Here is a 20,619-nt window from a genome sequence, read left to right as displayed (position 1 = left end):
CCGAGCGATCCCCGGGGGTCCGGGCGGCGCCGCTGGGCGGGCAGCCGGGGACCTCTGCTGGGAGAAACCGAAAAATGCTCTTTTATCCCCCAAAATCTGGCCGGGCTGGCGGTGGGAGGGAGCCCTGCGGAGCAGCTCCTGTGTCCCTGCCGGTCCCCACAGCCCGCTGGCCCCGGGCCACCGGGAGAGAGGCCCTGGTCCCCGGGCAAGTGTCCTTCGGTGTCCTCTGGTCCTTGGGCGAGTGTCCTCTTCTGTCCTCTGGTCCCCGGGCGAGTGTCCCTCGGTGTCCTCGGGTCCCTGGGCAGGTGTCCCACCATGTCCTCTGGTCCCCGGGCGAGTGTCCCTTGGTGTCCTCTGGTCCCCGGGCGAGTGTCCCTTGGTGTCCTCTGGTCCCCGGGCGAGTGTCCCTTGGTGTCCTCTGGTCCCCGGGCGAGTGTCCTCTTCTGTCCTCTGGTCCCTGGGCGAGTGTCCCTTGGTGTCCTCTGGTCCCCTGGCACTGGGCGAGTGTCCCTTGGTGTCCTCTGGTCCCCGGGCGAGTGTCCCTTGGTGTCCTCTGGTCCTCGGGCGAGTGTCCCTTGGTGTCCTCTGGTCCCTGGGCGAGTGTCCCTCGGTGTCCTCTGGTCCTCGGGCGAGTGTCCCTCGGTGTCCTCGGGTCCCTGGGCGAGTGTCCCACCATGTCCTCTGGTCCCCTGGCACTGGGCGAGTGTCCCTTGGTGTCCTCTGGTCCTCGGGCGAGTGTCCCTCGGTGTCCTTTGGTCCCCTGGGGCTGCAGGGGAAGGGAAGAATCTCCCGGAACTGGGAATAACCCCAGGAAACGCAGCTGTTCCTGCAGCTCATCCCCATGGGATCCTGTTCCTGCAGCTCATCCCCATGGGATCCCGGTCCTGCAGCTCATCCCCATGGGATCATCAATCCCACAGCTCATCCCCATGGGATCCCGATCCTGCAGCTCATCCCTTTGGGATCATCAATCCCACAGCTCATCCCTTTGGGATCATCATTCCCCAGCTCATCCCAGGTTCCCATTCCCCACTGCATCCCATGGGGATTCCCATCCTAGAGCTCATCCCAATGGGATCCTGCAGTTCATCCCTTTGGGATCAACATTCCTGCATCTCATCCCTTTGGGATCAGCATTCCCTACAGCTCATCCTTTTGGGATCATCATTCCCATAGCTCATTCAGGATTCCCATTCCCTACAGCTCATCCCTTTGGGATCATCATTTCTGCATCTCTTCCCTTTGGGATCATCATTCCCATAGCTCATTCAGGATTCCCATTTCCACAGCTCATCCCTTTGGGATCATCATTCCCGTAGCTCATCCCTTTGGGATCATCATTCCTGTAGCTCATCCCAGATTCCTGTTCTCCATCTCATCCCTTTGGGATCATCATTCCTGCAGTTCATCCTTTTGGGATCATCATTCCCACAGCTCATCCCAGATCCCTGTTCTCCATCTTATCCTTTTGGGATGATCAGTCCCATAGCCCATCCTTTTGGGATCATCATTCCCCAGCTCATCCCTTTGGGATCATCATTCCCACAGCTCATCCCAGATCCCTGTTCTCCATCTTATCCTTTTGGGATGATCAGTCCCATAGCCCATCCTTTTGGGATCATCATTCCCCAGCTCATCCCTTTGGGATCATCATTCCCACAGCTCATCCCAGATTCCTGTTCTCCATCTCGTGCTTTTGGGATCATCATTCCCATAGCTCATCCTTTTGGGATCATCATTCCACAGCTCATCCTTTTGGGATCATCATTCCCATAGCTCATTCAGGATTCCCATTCCCACAGCTCGTCCTTTTGGGATCATCATTCCCCAGCTCATCCCAGGTTCCCATTCCCCACTGCATCCCATTGGGATTCCCATCCTGGAGCCCCTCCCGAGGGGATCCCACAATTCATCCATCATTCTCCAGCTCATCCTTTTGGGATCATCATTCCCACAGCTCACCCCTTTTGGGATCATCATTCCTGCAGTTCATCCTTTTGGGATCGTCATTCCCGTAGCTCATTCAGGATTCCTGTTCTCCATCTCATCCCTTTGGGATCATCATTCCCCAGCTCATCCCTTTGGGATCATCATTCCCACAGCTCATCCCTTTTGGGATCATCATTCCCCAGCTCATCCCAGATTCCCATTCCCGCAGTTCCTCCCGATCCCTCCCTGCATCCCAGGCTGGAGCTGGGAATTCTCTCTCAAAAAAAAAGAAAAAAAAAAAAAAAGGAATTTTTAATCCAGAGAAATGTGAATTTTGAACTCAAGGAAATGGGAATTTTTAACTCAAAGGAACGGGAATGTTTAATTTGAAGAAATTGGAATTTTTAACTCAAAGAAATGAGATGTTTTAACTCAAAAAATGGGAATTTTAAACCAAAGCAATGGGAATTTTGACCTCAAAGAAATGGGAATTTGTAATCCAAAGGAATGAGATTTTTTTTTCCCACAAAGGAATGGGAATTTCCACTCCAGAGGAGGAAAGTTGGGATTTTCCATTATTTTTCCCATTTTTGTTTCACTTCCCTCTGACCCCAACCAAAAACGAACACAAGAATTAATTTTATGACCCAAAAAATCCAATTTTTTGCTCCTTTCGCCCCCTTTAAGGGAACCTCCCTCCCTTTGGCTCTCCTGGAAGTGAAATTTTACCCCCAAACCACCCCAGATTTGCTGATTTTCACCCCAAACCAAGCGATTCCAGCCCAAAATTTTATATTTTCTTTTATTTTTAAATGTATATTTCTTTTATTCCATTTATTTCCACTGCAGCTCCACTCCCCTCGCTCTATTTCTTGTTTAAAGTTGATTTTTTTTATTCTTTGGTCACTTAAATTCCCTCAAACACCTCAAAAGCAAAGTGAGAATTACCATAACTAACACCAGGATGATAATTCCTATTTTAATGAACATTTTTTGGGCACTTCTGCCACTCCAGGTGCCTTTATAATGAAAATTTTGAGGTATTTTGAATTTTTTTGTCCCAACCCCTCGACATTTACAGAACATATACAGAGAATTTATTGAGATTTACAGAACATTTACAAATATTTACAAATATTCACCATTATTTACATCCTAACCCCACGCACGAGCCAAGAAATGGACAAAATCTCTGCCCAAAATGTGAATTTTTTAACAGAAAAAGCGAATTTTTAGCCCTATGTACACCGGGATAAAAATCTGGGCCGCTCCCCCCGCAATTCCCGAGGTGATTTTATCCCTTGGAAAAATATTCCTGAGGTTTTTTTTTTTTATTTGGGGGGGAGCTGCGGCGTCTGGAGGTTGCTGGATTTAAATATTTATATTGATATATTTATATTTATGCTCATATAGGATTTTTAAATATATTTCTACGATTTTTAATATATTTCTATGATTTTTACAGAGGATTATAAATATAAATATAAATATTCATCCCCAGCGTGCATCCCGGGATTTTTATTTTTTTTTTTTTCCAAACCCCACCCGCAAATTATTTAAAATTCCCTTTTTTTTTTTTTTTTTTAAATACATTTTTAACCCCACCCGGAATTCCATGGGAATTCCATGGAAAACCTCCCTTAAAATCCACTTTTCTCGCCGCGTTTTGGGGTTGTTTGGGGGTTTTTTTTGGGGAATAACTGCTCGAAAATCCCAATATTTTGCCAAGGGAATTTCCCGCTGCTCTGCTCAGCGGGAGGGGGGCGAAATAAACACAAAAAAAAAGCGATTTAACCCCAAAAAAACCCGCTAAAAACCCAAATTAAACAAACACCGCTCACCCATTTGCCACTTCCAGAGAAAACGGCGCCCAGCACATCCCAAATATTCCCAGCCTTTAAAATCCCTTTTTTTTTTCCCCCTTTTTTTCCCTTATTTTTTAAGGCGCTGATGGAATAAAAAAAAATGGAATTAAAAATTAAAAATTGGAATAAATCCAGCAGGCCGCATGGAAAGATTTTCCTTTCAGTCCTTCCATTTTCCCTCACGACGATTTTTTTAATTTTAAATTTTTTTTTCTTTTGTTTTCAGGCCTAAATTTTGGAGGGAAAAATTAAGAATTTTTCAAGCGGGATCCTCGGGAATTTTTTTCTTCTGGAAAAAAAAAAAATAGCAAAACAACCCAAAAAAAAACCCAAATTAGCTTTGATTTTTTTTAATTTTTTTTTTTTTTTTAAGTTCCTAAAGGAGAGATTTGGGGTCTTTGATGGGCTGGAAATCCCATCGGGAATTTCCAAAGCTTTGGAAAAGTTCAAGCGGGGGAGGGAGGGAAATTCCAGCCAGGATCAAATCCTTCCATTCCCGATTTTCCCGGATTCAAACCAGGGATGATTATCCCACAAATTCCTCATTTTTTTCCCCCTTTTCCACCACTTTTAAAAAATATTTTTCAAATGTCCATGGAGCAGTTTCAAGTCACTTCCTCTCCACCCCTCCCGCTTTCTCCTGAGCTCCCAAAATTCCCGATTTTTTTTATTAATTGGCCTTTCCTCCCTGCCCCTACAGCAGGAAAACACCGCTGGAAAATCGGGATTTTCGGGATTTTCCACATTTTCCCTGTGAACCACTCGGCCCGGAAAGGAACGGGATTTTTCCCTTTCCTGCGTGGGATTTTTATTGATTTAATCCAATTTTTTATAGAGGAAAAGGAAGATTTTATGTCTGGTGTTTGAGGTTTTTTGGGTTTTTGGGGGTTTTTTTGTTTTTTGGTTTTTGGGGTTTTTTTTTAGTAGGGTCGGGAGCTCCTTCTCAGCTTATTCCCAGTTTTCCCAGCTCATTCCCAGTTCTCCCAGTAGCTGCTTTATCCCTAAATGCCTTTCCTGGGAATCACCCCCCCCGTTTCCAGCGGCGCGCGGAGTTTTTGGGGAATTATTTGGGTTTTAACCTCACCCTAAAACTCCTCCCAAACCCAATATCGCGGAGCACGCGCGGCCCCAAATCGGCCCCAAATCAGACCCAGATCGGCCCCAAATCAGACCCAGATCGGCCCCAAATCGGCCCCAAATCAGACCCAGATCGGGCCCAAATCGGCCCCAAATCAGACCCAGATCGGCCCCAAATCGGCCCCGAATCAGCCCCAAATCGGCCCCAAATCGGACCCGAATCAGGACAAAATCGGCCCCAAATCAGACCCAAACTGGCCCCAAATCGGACTCAGATCGGCCCCAAATCAGACCCAGATCGGGCCCAAATCAGACCCAGATCGGCCCCAAATCGGCCCCGAATCAGCGCCAAATTGGGTCAAAAATCAGCCCCAAATCGGCCCCGAATCAGCCCCAAATCGGCCCCAAATCGGACCCGAATCAGGCCAAAATCGGCCCCAAATCAGACCCAAATTGGCCCCAAATCAGACTCAGATCGGCCCCAAATCGGCCCCAAATCAGCCCCAAACGGGGCCAAAATCGGCCCCAAAGTGGCCCCGAATCAGTCCCAAGTCGGACCCAAACCAGCCCCAAATCGGCCCCGAATCAGCGCCAAATTGGGTCAAAAATCAGCCCCAAATCGGCCCCAAATCAGACCCAGATCGGCCCCAAACCGGCCCCAGATCAGCCCCAAACCGGCCCCAAACCGGCCCCAATCAGCCCCAGACCGGCCCCAAACCGGCCCCAGATCGGCCCCAAACCGGCCCCAATCAGCCCCAGACCGGCCCCAAACCGGCCCCAATCAGCCCCAGACCGGCCCCAAACCGGCCCCAATCAGCCCCAGACCGGCCCCAAACCGGCCCCAATCAGCCCCAGACCGGCCCCAATCAGCCCCAGACCGGCCCCAAAGCCCCGCGCGGCCCCAGATCAGCCCGTTCCCCGCGCGGGGCTGCGGTGACGCCGCTCCCGGCCCCCGGCACCTCCCGCCGTCCTGGGTCCGCTCCCGCGCTGCTCAGGGACCCTCCAGGGACCCTCCGCGGAACTTGAGGCTGGGGGGCACGGGGATGGCGCTGCCCCCCAGGTGCCACCGCCACAGCGGGTGCGTCTTGGACAGCGCCCAGGAGTTTTTGCCACCCAGCGACGACGCCGGGCACAAATCCCCGTCCTCGCCCACCACCAGCGAGGGCGTGCAGGGGAAGTTGCCCATCAGGCTGAAGGAATTCCGAGGCGGGCTGGCTTTGCAGGGAGCGTTTCCCTTCCTGGAATTCCTCCTGGGAGTTTTTGGCGGCCTGGCTTTGGAGGAGCTGCGCTGCCTCTCGGTGACCCTGCCGAGGCGCCGCCGTTTGGCGCTGCCGTCCCGGCGACCTCGCAGCGCCGCGGGGCTCCCGGCTCCGGCTCCGCCGGGCTGGAACCGCAGCTCCGCTCCCTTCCAGGGCTCCGGGCTGCCCCGGCCGTGCCGCAAACCTTTCCCGTCCACGTTGAATCCCTTGGCGTAGCACCACAGCTTGGACTGGCGGATCAAGCGGTCGAAATGCTCCGGTCGGGGCTCGCCGAGGGCAGCGGGGCTCGCCCGCAGCTCCGGGGCCGGCTCGGGGGAAGGCGCCGGCCCCGGGGAGGCTCCGCGGGGCCGCTCTAACGAGGGGCTTTTGTTCGAGCTTTCTTTGTGCAAATTCTTCCCTCCGGCGTCCCCAAAGTCGCGCTCCTTTTGTGGCGGGGCCCCCCCGGGGGTGCTGCGGCTCGGGGAGGGAGGGGGCGAGGAGGAGGAGGAGGAAGAGGAGGAGGAGGAGGAGGAGGAGGAGGCAGGGGAGGCCTCGTGCCTCGCGTACAGCCCCGGCTGAGCCCCCGGCGCTGCGGCCGCGCTCAAACTTTCCAAAGTTGAGGCTCGCAGGGTGCGGGCCCAGAGCTGCTGCGAGAGGAAGAGGAGCTCGGGGTCGGGGCGCAGCGCTTTGCTCGGGGGGGGCTCCGCCGGCCGCTCCTCCCCGAGCGGCTCCCGGGGGGGCTGGAAGCGGGGCAGGGCCGCCTGCCGGTACCGCGTGCTCTGCACCGAGTCCCCGCTGCACAGCGAGCTGCTCTCCGACTCCGAGGAGCTGCCCTCCTCGCTGCTGCACGAGCTGTCCCCTTCCTCCTCCTCCTCCTCCTCCTCCTCCTCCTCCTCCTCCTCCTCCTCGCTGGAGTCGCTGGAGGTGGCGGGGCTGGACGCGGCGAGGTCCAGGCTGGAGTCCGAGTCGCTGGAGTAGCCGGCGGACGTTCCCTGGCGCTTGGAGGCGGGGAAGCCGCGGCACCGGCCCTTCCCGGCGGCCGCGGGCCCCGCTCCGGGCGGGACGAGCCCCCTGGGCCAGCAGGGGCCCCGCCGGTGCCGGCCCGCGGCGCCCAGCGCGGCCGGGAGCGCGCAGGGCTGCGCGGCCGCGGGGTGCAGCAGCGCCAGGTGCCGGGGGGAGCCGGCCGGGACACCCGCAAAGAGCCCCCCCCGGGCGGGCTGGAGCTGCGGCGGGCCGGGGGGCGGCACGGCCCGCCCGGGGGGAGCGCAGCAGCCGCCCGCTCTGCAGGGCGGGGGCCGCGGGCAGGGGAAGAGCTCCCCGGGGCCCGGCAGCAGCAGCTGCTCCCTTCTCCTGCTCTTCCTCCTCCTCTTCCTCCGGCGGAGGCTCTTGCAGGAGGTGCAGAGAGCCTCCAGGTCCGCCTTGGAGATGAGCGAGCACTTCACGGCGCGCGTGGGCACCGAGTTGATGGCCTTGAGGGTCCGCAGCTCGGCCAGGTCACAGCGGCGGCTCTTGATCTTTAAGGTTTCCATCTTCTTGCTGATGGTGGTCCTGGGGATGTCCTTGAACAGGTCGCTGAGCACCTGGGCCAGCGCGAACATCTGGGTGCCGTTGATCTGTAAGTAGCCCAAGCTGATCCCTTCGATCTGTTGGTAGCCAGCGTGGAAATGGCCCGGCCGGGCTTGCACGTTGTAGTCCACGGTGGCCGGAACGATCCCCAGGGTGCCCTCGCAGGTCAGGAACATTTTTGCGAGTTTGTTCTTTTTTTTTTTTTTTTTTTTTTTTTTTTTACTTTGTCCCTTTCAAAGAGGGGCAGGGAAAATCAGGAAAATCGGGACATTTGTGTTTCCACTCGCTGATCACACACATCCCTCCGGAGAGGGGCCAGAGGGGGAGGGGAGGTGAAAAAAAACCCAGGAAAAGAGGGGGGAAAAAAAACCAAAAAAAAACCCCAAAAAAGCCGATCTCGCTTTCAAACGCTCCGGTCGAGGCTTGGCAACATCTCCCGAAAACCCAATTCCTGCTTCGGGGCTCGGCTCCTCGTCTGCCCCCTCCCCGGCGAGGGAAAAAAAAGAGAAAAAAAATCAAGAAGTCAAACATCTCTCATCGCCCGGGCCGGCCCCGCACCCACCTCCGCCTCCCAAATAATCGCTTTTTTTTTTTTTTTTTTTTTTTTTGGGGGGGGGGAATCGGTGTAAATCAACCCCGAGCGGACAAAGCTCGGGGGACTCGGGGGGGGTCCCGCGTTCCCTCCGGGACACCCCCGGGAACGCCCCCGGCTCCCTCGGGTGTCCTCAAAGCCCAAATTTCCCCCGCGCCCCCTCCCCAAACCCCGCAGACACAATGGGGACCCCCCCGCGCCGGAAAAACCCCAAATCAAAACCCCAAATAAATAAAAACCCCAAATGAAAACCCCAAATCACCGAGGTTCCGAGGTGGCGGCAGCGCGGGCGCCTCCGCTTTGTTTCCGCGGTTTAAATGGATTTTTCGATGGTTTTTTGGGTTGGTTGAAGAGGTCGCTGCGCCTTCCCAAATGTGGATTCCTCTGGGATGGGTGTGTGGAGGAATATTTTTAATAAAGCGTGAAAAATGTTCCTTCTAGGCGGCTTGCTCGAAGTCATCGCCTCGGCCACAATTCATCCTGCAGCTTATTAATTAATTGCTAATTAATTGTATTTATTAGCTGGCGTCCACAGTAACAGCGGAGGAGAAAAGCAGTGGAAAAAGAGAGTTATGAGGGAGTTGTATTCTTCTTTTTTTCCCCTTTTTTTTTTTACTCGCACATCGTCTTTATTCACTTCGTGTCTTTTTTTTTTTTTTTTTTTTTTCTTTCCGGGCGAATTCTTTGTTAAAAGGAAAAAAAATAAAAGAAAAAGAAAAAAAAAAGGAAAAAGAAGGGTGAAAAAAGGGGAAAACGGGGGGGGGGGGGGAAAGGAAAAAAAGGAAAGGAAAAAGAAAGGAAAAAAAAAGAAAAGGAAAAAGAAAAAGGAAAAGAAAGAAAAAAACAAAGTAGGAAAAGAAAGATAAAGAAAAAAGAAAGAAAAAGAAAAAGAAAAAGAAAAAGAAAAGAAAAAAAGGAAAAGAAAAAATGGGAAAATACCAAAAAGGGCAAAAAGGAGAAAAAATAAAAATAAGGAGGGGAAAATAAATTTTTAAAAGAAAATACTAGAGGGGGGGAAAAGGGAATTCTCTCGCATGCCTCGGAGCTGCTAAACTTTATTTCCAACTTTAAATCCCAGGGTTCCTTCGGTGTTTAGCAGCTCTCCCGTGGTGCTTTTCCCCCCAAAAAAAAAAAAAAAAAAACCAAAATAAATTTAAAAAAGAATAAAACCAACCAAAAACCAAACAGAAACCCCCAGGCTGCAGATTCCTCTTTGCGCAAGGGGAGGGGGAAATGGGGAAAAAAGAAGAGAAAAGTTCCGTTTGAAGCGCTGGGGCGCTTTGTGGGCCGGTCCCCGCTGAACCTGAGCGGGCTCGGAGCTCCTGCTCAGGAGGCGAATTTTGGGGGAAAACTGTTCCCAGGGAAACCTTCCTGGGGGCAGGGAAGCGGCGGCTCCGCTCCCTCCCCAGCCCCCTTTTTGTCTCTGCCGTGAAAAGTTGGGTTTCTTCTTCTTCTTCTGGGTTTTTTTGGGGTTTTTTTTTGGGGTTGTTTGGGTTTTTTTTAATTTTTATTTTAATCAGTAATTTGCTGATAATGGTTTGTTGGAGCGCGAGAGATCCCAAATTAGCAACGATCCCAGAGGAGGAGGAGGAGGAAAAGAGGAGGAGGAGGAGGAAAAGAGGAGGAGGAAGCGCATTCCTGAGCGAGCGTGGAAAAAAAAAAAAAGAAAAAAAAAAAATTCAAAATAACTCCAATTCGCGAGCGGGGATCACCCGATCGCTTTTCCCGCTGATCCCAAAAGGATCCCTGTGGGATCTCCCCGTTTTTCGAGCAGCCATGGGTGCTCCCCTGCACCAAAAAAAAAAAAAATAAAAATCCCAATTTTCCAGCCCAATCCCCCGCATCTCCCCCCAGGCGAGAATTTCCCGAAGGGAATTTTTCCAAAAAAAAAAAACAAAAAAAAAACAAAAAAAAAAAACAAACCCAAACAAACAAACAAACAAAAACCCAAAAAACAAGAAACCAAAAAAAAAAAAAAAAACCCAAATCTTTCTTTGTTCGGGAAAAGGGGTTTGGGGGCCACCAGAATGAAAAAAATCCGAATTTTTCAGCGGCGCTGGAGCTTTCCTGGGAATCCTGGGGTTAAATTCCCTGTTCCACACCGAGCCAGAGCCATTTTACCTTTGGGCTGAGCTCGGCCGGGAGGGAGGAGCAGAGCGGGGAGGAGGAAAATTCGGGAATTCTGCCCCTGCCAGGGGGTCCCCAAGGCTCTGGGGAAGCTCCAAATCCCGGGAATTCTCCGCAGAGTCCCGCGGGGGATCCGGGGGAGCAGCCAGAGCCCCCCGAGCGGAAGGGGGCTGGGGGATCAGCGGAGACGTCCATTTCCCAGGAAATCTGGGAGCGCCAGGAGGCGACTTTTTTGGGAAAAGGGTGAAATTCCACTCGGGAATTCCACTGTAGGGACATGGAAATGCGTTCTATTTCTAAATAGATTTATTTTTAGTTGATATATTCTATTTATACAGCAGTGGGCAGGGCACGGGCGGGAGGTGCTTCCCGAATAAACTCATTTTTATCCCAAATAAACTCATTTTAATCCCAAAATAAACGCGTTTTTATCCCAAATAAACTCATTTTTATCCCAAATAAACGCGTTTTTATCCCAAATAAACGCGTTTTTTATCCCGAATAAACTCATTTTAATATCAAATAAACTCATTTTATCTCGAATTCCCAGCATTCCTGCCACAGGTCTCCTCTGTGTCCCCTTCACCTCCCTGCTCACTCTTAGCTGGGGTTTTTTTTTACTCTTTTAGGGTTTTTTTTGCTCTTTTAGGGTTTTTTACTCTTTTAGGGTTTTTTGCTCTTTTAGGGTTTTTTACTCTTTTAGGGTTTTTTGCTCTTTTAGGGGTTTTTTACTCTTTTAGGGTTTTTTGCTCTTTTAGGGGTTTTTTACTCTTTTAGGGGTTTTTGCTCTTTTAGGGTTTTTTACTCTTTTAGGGTTTTTTTTGCTCTTTTAGGGTTTTTTTGCTCTTTTAGGGTTTTTTTTTTCTCTTTTAGGGTTTTTTACTCTTTTAGGGTTTTTTGCTCTTTTAGGGGTTTTTTACTCTTTTAGGGTTTTTTACTCTTTTAGGGTTTTTTTTTGCTCTTTTAGGGTTTTTTGCTCTTTTAGGGGTTTTTTAGGCCTGGAGCCAAGGATTGGGATGTTCCGGGGTCCCACCAAGGCATCCCTGGGGAGGAATTTTTTTGAGGAATGAGTTACAGCCTGAAAATCTGGAAGTGTCTGTCTTGGAATGTCCAAAAATTCCAATGATCTGCATATCTGAGTATGGGAATATCTAAATACGGGATATTGGAATCTGAATATGGGAATATGGGAATGTTTGAATATCTGAATATCCCAATATCTGAATATGGGAATGTTTGAATATCTGAAATATCCCAATATCTGAATATGGGAATATCTCAATATACAAATATCCGAATAGCTGAATATTGGAATATCTGAATATCCAAATATGGGAATATTGGAATATCCGAATATCCAAATATGGGAATATTGGAATATCCGAATATCCAAATAGCTGAATATTGGAATATCTGAATATCCAAATATGGGAATATTGGAATATCCGAATAGCTCAATATTGGAATATCTGAATATCCAAATATGGGAATATTGGAATATCCAAATATCCGAATATGGGAATATTGGAATATCTGAATATCCAAATATGGGAATATTGGAATATCTGAATATCCAAATAGCTGAATATTGGAATATCTGAATATCCAAATATGGGAATATTGGAATATCCGAATATCCAAATAGCTGAATATTGGAATATCCGAATATGGGAATATTGGAATATCCAAATATCCGAATATGGGAATATTGGAATATCTGAATATGCAAATATCAGAATATCTGAATGTCTGAATATCGGAATATTGGAATATCAAAATGCAGGAATAACCAAATATCCAAATGTCTGAATGTTGGAATATATTGAATATCCAAATATCCAAATGTTTGAATATCTAAATATTGGAATATCCAAATGTTTGAATATCTGAATATTGGAATATCCAAATATCCAAAGCTTTGAATATTTGAATATTGGAATATCTGAATATCAGAATATCAAAATATTGGAATATTGGAATGTTTATGTTTATTAATTGGGTATTTATTTGTGTGTGATCTGGGTATTTCTGCACTTCTGCATTTGTGTATTTGTTCATATATTTTTATATCTATAATTTTATCTATTTGTATATTATTTTTATTTTTATTTATTTTAATGTTTATTTTTATATATTTTATTTTTTATATTTTTTATATTGATATGTAATTTATTTTATAGATACACTTATGCTTTTATACATTAATTTATTTATAGATATATTTATTTTTATGAATATTTATGCATTTTTATGTTCTCACATTCCCAGCCCAGCCCAATTCCCAACCCTCCCAGGCCACAGGAAAACACCTGAAATATTCCCGGGGCAATTCCTCCCTCGGCCATTCGGATCCCGGGAAAGAGGAAATTCCTGGAGATTGCCCCAAATTGGGGGTCGGGAGCGCGGGGATTCCCTTCCCATCCTGGAGAGGGGGATTGGGGATGAAAGAGGGGCAGAATTCCCAGGTGGGACAATTCCCAAAAAATCCTCCCTGGTGTGGATTTTCCTGGCAGGGACGTGCAGGGAACGCGAGGAGGAGGAGGAGGAGGAGGAGGAGGAGGAGATCTGGGAGTTCTGTGGGATTGGGGATGGGATGGGATCCATGGGATGGGAAGGGATTCACAGGATCCACGGGATGGGATTGGGGTCCATGGGATGGGGAGGTGGAATAGGATCCATGGGGTGGAATAGGATCCATGGGGCGGGATCCATGGGATGGGATCCAGAGGATGGGAGGGGGATGGGATGGGATCCATGGGATGGGATCCATGGGATGGGATCCATGGGGTGGGGGATCCATAGGGCGGAATGGGATCCATGGGGTGGGGATCCATGGGATGAGATCCATGGGATGGCAGGGGATGGGATGGGATCCATGGGATGGGATCCATGGGGTGGGATGGGATCCCTGGGATGGGGATCCATGGGGTGGGATCCATGGGATGGGATCCATGGTGTGGGATCCATGGGATGGGATCCATGGGATGGGATCCATGGTGTGGGATCCATGGGATGGGATCCATGGGATGGGGATCCATAGGGTGGAATGGGATCCATGGGGCAGGATCCATGGGATGGGATCCGTGGGGTGGTATCCAGAGGACGGGAGGGGATGGGATGGGATCCATGGGGTGGGATCCATGGGGTAGAATGGGATCCATGGGGTGGGATCCATAGGGTGGAATGGGATCCATGGGGTGGAATGGGATCCATGGGATGGAATGGGATCCATGGGATGGGATCCATGGGATGGGATCCATAGGGTGGGAGGGGATGGGACGGGATCCATGGGGTGGGGATCCATAGGGTGGACTAGGATCCATGGGGTGGGATCCACGGGATGGAATCCATGGGATGGGGATCCATAGGGTGGGGATCCATGGGTAGAATGGGATCCATGGGATGGGATCCATGGGGTGGGGATCCATAGGGTGGAATGGGATCCATGGGGTGGAATGGGATCCATGGGATGGAATGGGATCCATGGGATGGGATCCATGGGATGGGATCCGTGGGATGGGATCCGTGGGGTGGGAAGGGATTCACAGGATCCACGGGATGGGATGGGCTCCATGGGGTGGGATGGGAAAGGGGGATCAGCTCCACTCCCCCTCCTGCAGATCCCGCAGCCTCCGGCTGGGAATTCCCACGGGATTTTCCCTCCTTTCTTGCTGGGCCTGGTGCCAGGACACCAAAACGGGAAGAAATCCCAAAAAGATTTAGGGAGAAGAGACTTTGGGGGATGCATGGGGGCAAAAATTTGCTTTGACCCCACAAATGCCCCAAATCCCTCATTCCCACGAGGAAAGTGAGATCCGTGTGGAAATCGGGAATCAGCCCCAAAACCCGGGAAAAGCCGAGGTGGGGGAATTCCCGGAGCAGCAGAAATCCTGGAGGATACACGGATTTGCCAGGAAAACCCCAAAAAATGGGATTAGAAATGAATGAATCCCACCCCAATCGAATTACTCCCATTGCAGGGAATGGTTTTATCCAATCCCTTTTCTTGTGGGAAGCAAAAAAAATTATCCCCCCGAAAAATTTGGGGTAAAATAGAAAGATTTGGGATAAAATAAAAATATTTGGGGTAAATTTTAAAATAAATTTAAAACCCCCTTGGAATGTTTTGAAACTGTAGCAAGTTTGGGGTGACCAAACCCTAAAAGGGTGGGAAAAATCCCATTTTTTGTTTTTGGTTTTTTTTTTTTTTTTTTTTTTTTTTTTTTCCTGTTTTGGGTTTTTTTTGTTTGGTTGGGGTTTTTTTTTGGGTTTTGGTTTTTTTGGGTTTGTTTTTGTTTTTGTTTTTGTTTTTTTTTTGTTTGTTTGATTGATTTTTTTTTGTTTTGGTGTTTTTTTTTTTCCCAAGTATTTCAGCTGATTGAGGAGTTTATTCGGGATGAGAATGGATTCTCCCAAATTCCCGGGATTTTGGGATTTTCCAGGGGTTTGAGAGCCGGAGCAGCTGCTCGGTGACCCGCGGTGACCCCGCTGACCCCAAAGCAACCCCGGAGCGCTCAGAAATGCAAAGTTGGAGTTTTCGGGAATTTGGGAAGAGCAGGAAGAGCGGGGAAGGGAGGGGGGAGGGGTTTTTCTTGTCCAAAATGGGGGTTTTGGGGATAAAATGGGAAAATCCCACTTGGAGGGACTCGGCCCTAAAAGGATCGTGGCTTCCCTTGGGATGGGAAGCCTTGGAAAGGTTTTGATCCCAAAAAACGATGGATTGGGGACAAAATAACAGGGAATGTTCAGGGAGCGGAGATTCATCCCGAAATTCCTGCATTTGCCCGAATTCCCCATTTTCCTTTTGGGGTGAAACATAGGAATCCTGTGGGAAGATCCCTCCGTTTGGGGAAAAGCCTGGAAATCCTATGGAAATCCCTCCATTTGGGGGGGAAAGGTGGGAATCCTGGGAAAAGGGGTCTCGTTTTGGGAGAAAACACGCGAATCCTGTGGAAAGGGTCCCTCTTTTGGAGGGAAAAATATGGGAATGCTGTGGAAAAGTCCCTCTTTTGGGGGAAAAATATGGGAATCCTGTTGGAAAGGTCCCTCTTTTTTGGGGAAAAATATGGGAATGCTGTGGAAATGTCTCTTTTTTTTGGTGAAAATATGGGAATCCTTTGGGAAAGCCCATCTGTTCTTGTCCAATGGGACATAAAAAACCTCGAAAATCCCATCCCGGGATCATCCCGGCGTTGATTTACCCCAAAATAATCCGAATTTGGTATTTTCCTCTCGCCGGTGCTACCGCCACGTCCCCACACGGTGGCAATGTCAGCCCGGCTGCTCCAGGAGTTCCCAAAAAACTTTGGGAATTTTTCCTTGGAGGAGCTTCAGGTTGGATTTTAGGGATAATTCCTCCCCTGGCGGGCGCTGGAAGGACAGGGGTGGGGAGGGAGAATTCCTGGGAATGTTCAGGATGCGGCTCTTGGGGACTTCTCCAAGGGAATAATTCCAGGATTTTGACATTCTGTGGAGCCGTTCAGGGATGGAAGTGACGGGGGGTGACCTGGATTTGGGATTTCTTGGGGTATCCTGGGTTCCTTGGGAGGGGCTGGCGGGGCCCACCCAGCCCGAGGAGGGTCTGGGATGGGTGGGGAATGAGGAAAGGGATGGCAGGCAGGAAATCCGGGATGGTGGGGTCTTCTCCAAGGTCAGGGAGGAGGGGATGGGGAGGAGCATGGGAAGGATCTGGGATGGGATCCATGGATAATGGATGGATAATGGATGGATGATGTATGGATGATGGATGATTGGATGGATGGATGAGGATGGATGGATGGATGGATGGATGGATGGATGGATGATGGATGGATGATGGATGGATGGGTGGATGGATGGATGGATGGATGGATGGATGATGGATGGATGGGTGGATGGATGATGGATGGATGGATGATGGATGATGGATGGGATGGATGATGGATGATGGATGGATGGATTGGATGGATGATGGATGGATGGATGGATGGATGATGGATGGAGGGAATGGATGGAGGGATGGATGGATGGATGATGGATGGATGATGGATGGAGGGATGGATGGATGATGGATGGATGGATGGATGGATGGATGGATGGATGGATGGATGGAATCCATGGATGGATGGATGATGGATGGATGATGGATGGATGGATGGATGGATGGATGGCATGGATGGATGGAATCCATGGATGGATGGATGGATGATGGATGGATGATGGATGATGGATGGATGGATGGATGATGGATGGATGGATGGATGGATGGATGGATGATGGATGGATGCATGGGATGGATCCATGGATGGATGATGGATGGATGGATGGATGAGGGATGGATGGATGGATGATGGATGGATGGATGGATGGATGGATGATGGATGGATGGATGGATGGATGGATGGATGGATGATGGATGGATGATGGATGGATGGATGGATGGATGATGGATGGATGATGGATGGATGATGGATGGAAGATGGATGGATGGATGGATGGATGGATCCATGGATCCATGGATCCATGGATGGATGGATGGATCATGGATGGATCCATGGATCCATGGATGGATGATGGATGGATGGATGGGATGAGCACAAGGAATGTGACGGTATCCAGGAATTTCTGGTTCCTGGGACATTTCCCACGGTCAGGAGGGGCTGATGGGGCTGGGCACAGCACCCACCCAGCCCGAGGAGGGTTATTCCCGTCTGGTTGAATACAAGGATTGGGATAGCATCCAGGAAATTGGGACCTGGCTATTTCCCAATCTCAAGATGTGGATACTGGGGCTGGAGACCCGCTGGAATTCCCTGCCCCCACCCCACACTGCCCCTCCAGGGTGGCTGATCCAGAGGGGGATCCCGATCCCTTCCTCCACACCCCCCAAACCTGTCCATGCCCCCCCTCCCAACCCCAAACCTGGATCGGCCCCGTGGGCTGCAAACACAGAATAAAAACAAGGAATAAAATCCAGAAATAAAAACGAGAATAAAAAACAGGAATAAAAACCAGGAATGAAAACCAGGAATAAAAACCGGGAATAAAAACCGGGAATTCAACCGAGAGGGGGGGAGCGAGGATTGCAAAGCGCACCAGAGCTCCAAATTGCGTCTCCATGGCAACGGCGGGCGATGCCGCGGCTCCGCCGCTCTCCTGGGGCTGGGGCCGGCTCTTCCCGCCTTCATCTCTCCTTTTCCATCCTTTTTTTCCCCGGCTTTTCATCCCCCCTTTTACCCTTTTGAAATTTGCCGTGGTGACTCAGCACGGGGCGGAGGGATCAGCGCCCTCTGTTTGTCCTCAGCGCTCTCCCGAATCCTGCCTGGAGCTGTTTCGTTCCCAGGGTGGAATTTTTGGGGAGCTCCAGGAAGGACCCTCAGCCCATCCCGGGCTCTGCTCTGCTCCCGGCTGCAGCTGGAACCCAAATGTGGCTTAAAAAACCCAATCCCACAAAATTCTGGGGGGGATCAGAGGATCAGGAGGGATCCGAGGGCCAGGAGGGACCCCAGGATCAAGAGGGATCCGAGGATCGCAAGGGATCTGAGGATCGGGAGGGATCCCAGGATTGGGAGGAATCCAGAACCCCTGGGGCTGGGGGGTCACCCCTGAATTGAGGCCATTCCCGTGTCCCTGTCCCTGTCCTTGCTGTCACAGGGGGGATCCAGGTGCATTTCCCAACCTTTTGGCTTTTCACAAAATGTCCTGAGGCCGTTCCAGGGGTTTTGGGGGGATCTGTTCTCATGGAAGATCCCACAATTCCTGCCTGTTCCTGGGAAGGAGAGGAGAGGAGGGATCGAGCCCAGCGTGGCCAGCCCAGTTTGGGGTCAGCACAGGATTTCCTGTGGGATCATGGAAATCTCGGTCACCCCCCCAAAGCTGCTCCTTCCCCTGGGAAAATCCTCTTAGGGCTGCCGGGAGGAATCCCAAAGCCTTGGGAAGCAGCTGGGGTCTCTTCCCTGGCTCTGTCCCCATTAATGCCCAGGATCTGTCCCCATTTATGGCCAGGTTTGTCCCCATTAATGCCCAGGATCTGTCCCCATTTATGGCCAGCTCTGTCCCCATTAATGCCCAGGATCTGTCCCCATTTATGGCCAGGTTTGTCCCCATTAATGCCCAGGATCTGTCCCCATTTATGGCCAGGTTTTGTCCCCATTAATGCCCAGGATCTGTCCCCATTTATGGCCAGATTTTGTCCCCATTAATGCCCAGGATCTGTCCCCATTTATGGCCAGGTTTGTCCCCATTAATGTCCAAGATCTGTCCCTATTTAGGGCCAGATTTTGTCCCCATTAATATCCAGGATCTGTCCCCATTTATGGCCAGATTTTGTCCCCATTAATGCCCAGGATCTGTCCCCATTTAGGGCCAGGTTTGTCCCCATTAATGTCCAAGATCTGTCCCCATTTAGGGCCAGGATTTGTCCCCATTAATTCCCAGGATCTGTCCCCATTTATGGCCAGCTCTGTCCCCATTAATGCCCAGGATCTGTCCCCATTTATGGCCAGGTTTGTCCCCATTAATGCCCAGGATCTGTCCCCCATTTATGGCCAGATTTTGTCCCCATTAATGTCCAAGATCTGTCCCTATTTAGGGCCAGGATTTGTCCCCATTAATGCCCAGGATCTGTCCCCATTTATGGCCAGGTTTGTCCCCATTAGTGCCCAGGATCTGTTCCCATTTAGGACCAGCTCTGTCCCCATTAATTCCAGACTCTGGGGGCTACCCCTGGAGTGGCCAAAACCCCATGGAGCAGTGCTGAGGAAATCATGGAATTCTGGGGGGATTTAGGGATCAAAGTGTCACACGGAGCACAGAGAGGTGACAAATCCGGGCTGGAAAGGACATTGGACCCTCCCGACCCCTTTTCCACCCCTTTCCTGTTCCCCTTCCCCCCTTTCCTGTCCGTCCTCTTCCTCCTCCACTGTGCTCCAACAATCCCTTGCCCACACCACGTTTTGGGATGAAAATCCCGGGTTTTGGCTGATGAGGGACAATTCCTCCCCCTTAACCCTAGCCCGGGAATGTGACCTGGAAATCTGGGACCACTCCCATCCCATCCTCCTCCCTCGGGGGGTTAAAAGAGGTGAAAATTCCCCGTTTTCCAGGAAATTTGGGAATTCTAGGCCAAGGTCACCCCCCCGAGGGGTGGCAGTGTCCGGCTCAGGGGAGCCGGAGCGGCGGCTCCGGTTGCCGGTCCCTGTCCCCTCTGTCCCCGGTTGCCAATGGAGATTTTCCCTCTCCGCGATGCCCGCAGGGAAGCGGCGGGAGCGGCGGGGACAGGGAGGGGACACCGCGGAGCGCTGCCACCACCGGGGCACTGCCACCACCGGGGCACTGCCACCACTGGGGCACTGTCACCACCTGGGCACAACCAGGGCACTGCCACCACCGGGGCACTGCCACCATCAGGGCACCCCCACTACCAGGGGCACCCTCAGGGGCACTGCCACCACCAGGGTGCTGCCACCTCCGGGACACTGCTACCCTCGGGACACTGCGACCCGCTGGGACACTGCCACAACCAGGGCACTGCCACCACCGGGGCACTGCCACCACCAGGACACCACCCGGGCACTGTCACCATCAGGGCATTGCCACCACCAGGGCATTGCCACCATCAGGGCACTGTCACCATCAGGGCATTGCCACCACCAGGGCATTGCCACCATCAGGGCACTGTCACCAGCCGGGCATTGCCACCATCGGGGCACTGCCACCATCTGGGGCACCCGCACTACCAGGGCACCCTCAGGGCACTGCCACCACCAGGGTGCTGCACCACCGGGACACTGCTACCCTCGGGACACTGCGACCGCTGGGACACTGCCACTGCCAGGGCACTGCCAGGGCACTGCCACCACCGGGGCACTGCCACCAGCAGGCCACCGTCAGGGGCACGTGCCACCACCGGGGGCACCGTCAGGGGCACTGCCACCACCGGGGCACCGTCAGGGGGCACTGCCACCACCGGGGGCGCTGCCACCACTGCAGCACCCCCACAGGTTCCCAGGAGCGGGGCTGGGCGGTGACACCACAGGTTTAGGGCATTGGGTGCTGAATGTGCTGGCTTTTCCCAGGATTCCAGGTGGATTTTGGAATATGACTGAGGAACGTGAGGAATTTTGGGAAGAAGCTCATTCCCGATCCAGCATCGCAGGCAGGACCCCACAGGAGCGGGGTGACAACACAGATTTAGGGGGATTGGGAGGGAAATGCTCTCACTTTTCCAGGAATCCAGGTGGATTTT

General features: G+C 51.2%; 1 protein-coding gene across 1 annotated transcript; it reads right to left on the bottom strand.

The window, feature by feature from the left end:
* Positions 1-5,758: 5,758 nt before the first annotated feature.
* Positions 5,759-7,851, bottom strand: EPOP (elongin BC and polycomb repressive complex 2 associated protein). The gene has a single exon (XM_054000414.1). It carries the CDS (start codon positions 7,849-7,851, stop codon positions 5,863-5,865), a length of 1,989 nt encoding a protein of 662 aa, XP_053856389.1. The 3' UTR covers positions 5,759-5,862.
* Between the last annotated feature and the right edge of the window lie 12,768 nt (positions 7,852-20,619).

This window comes from Vidua macroura, chromosome 27 (assembly GCF_024509145.1).
Source record: "Vidua macroura isolate BioBank_ID:100142 chromosome 27, ASM2450914v1, whole genome shotgun sequence".
In the NCBI taxonomy this organism is placed as follows: Eukaryota; Metazoa; Chordata; class Aves; order Passeriformes; family Viduidae; genus Vidua; species Vidua macroura.
Note: the sequence above shows the minus strand (reverse complement) of the source record. Positions and strands in the feature narration are given on the sequence as shown.

Excerpts from the sequence above, each read along its gene's own strand:
- EPOP (XM_054000414.1), bottom strand. The coding sequence starts at position 7,851 with ATGTTCCTGACCTGCGAGGGCACCCTGGGGATCGTTCCGGCCACCGTG.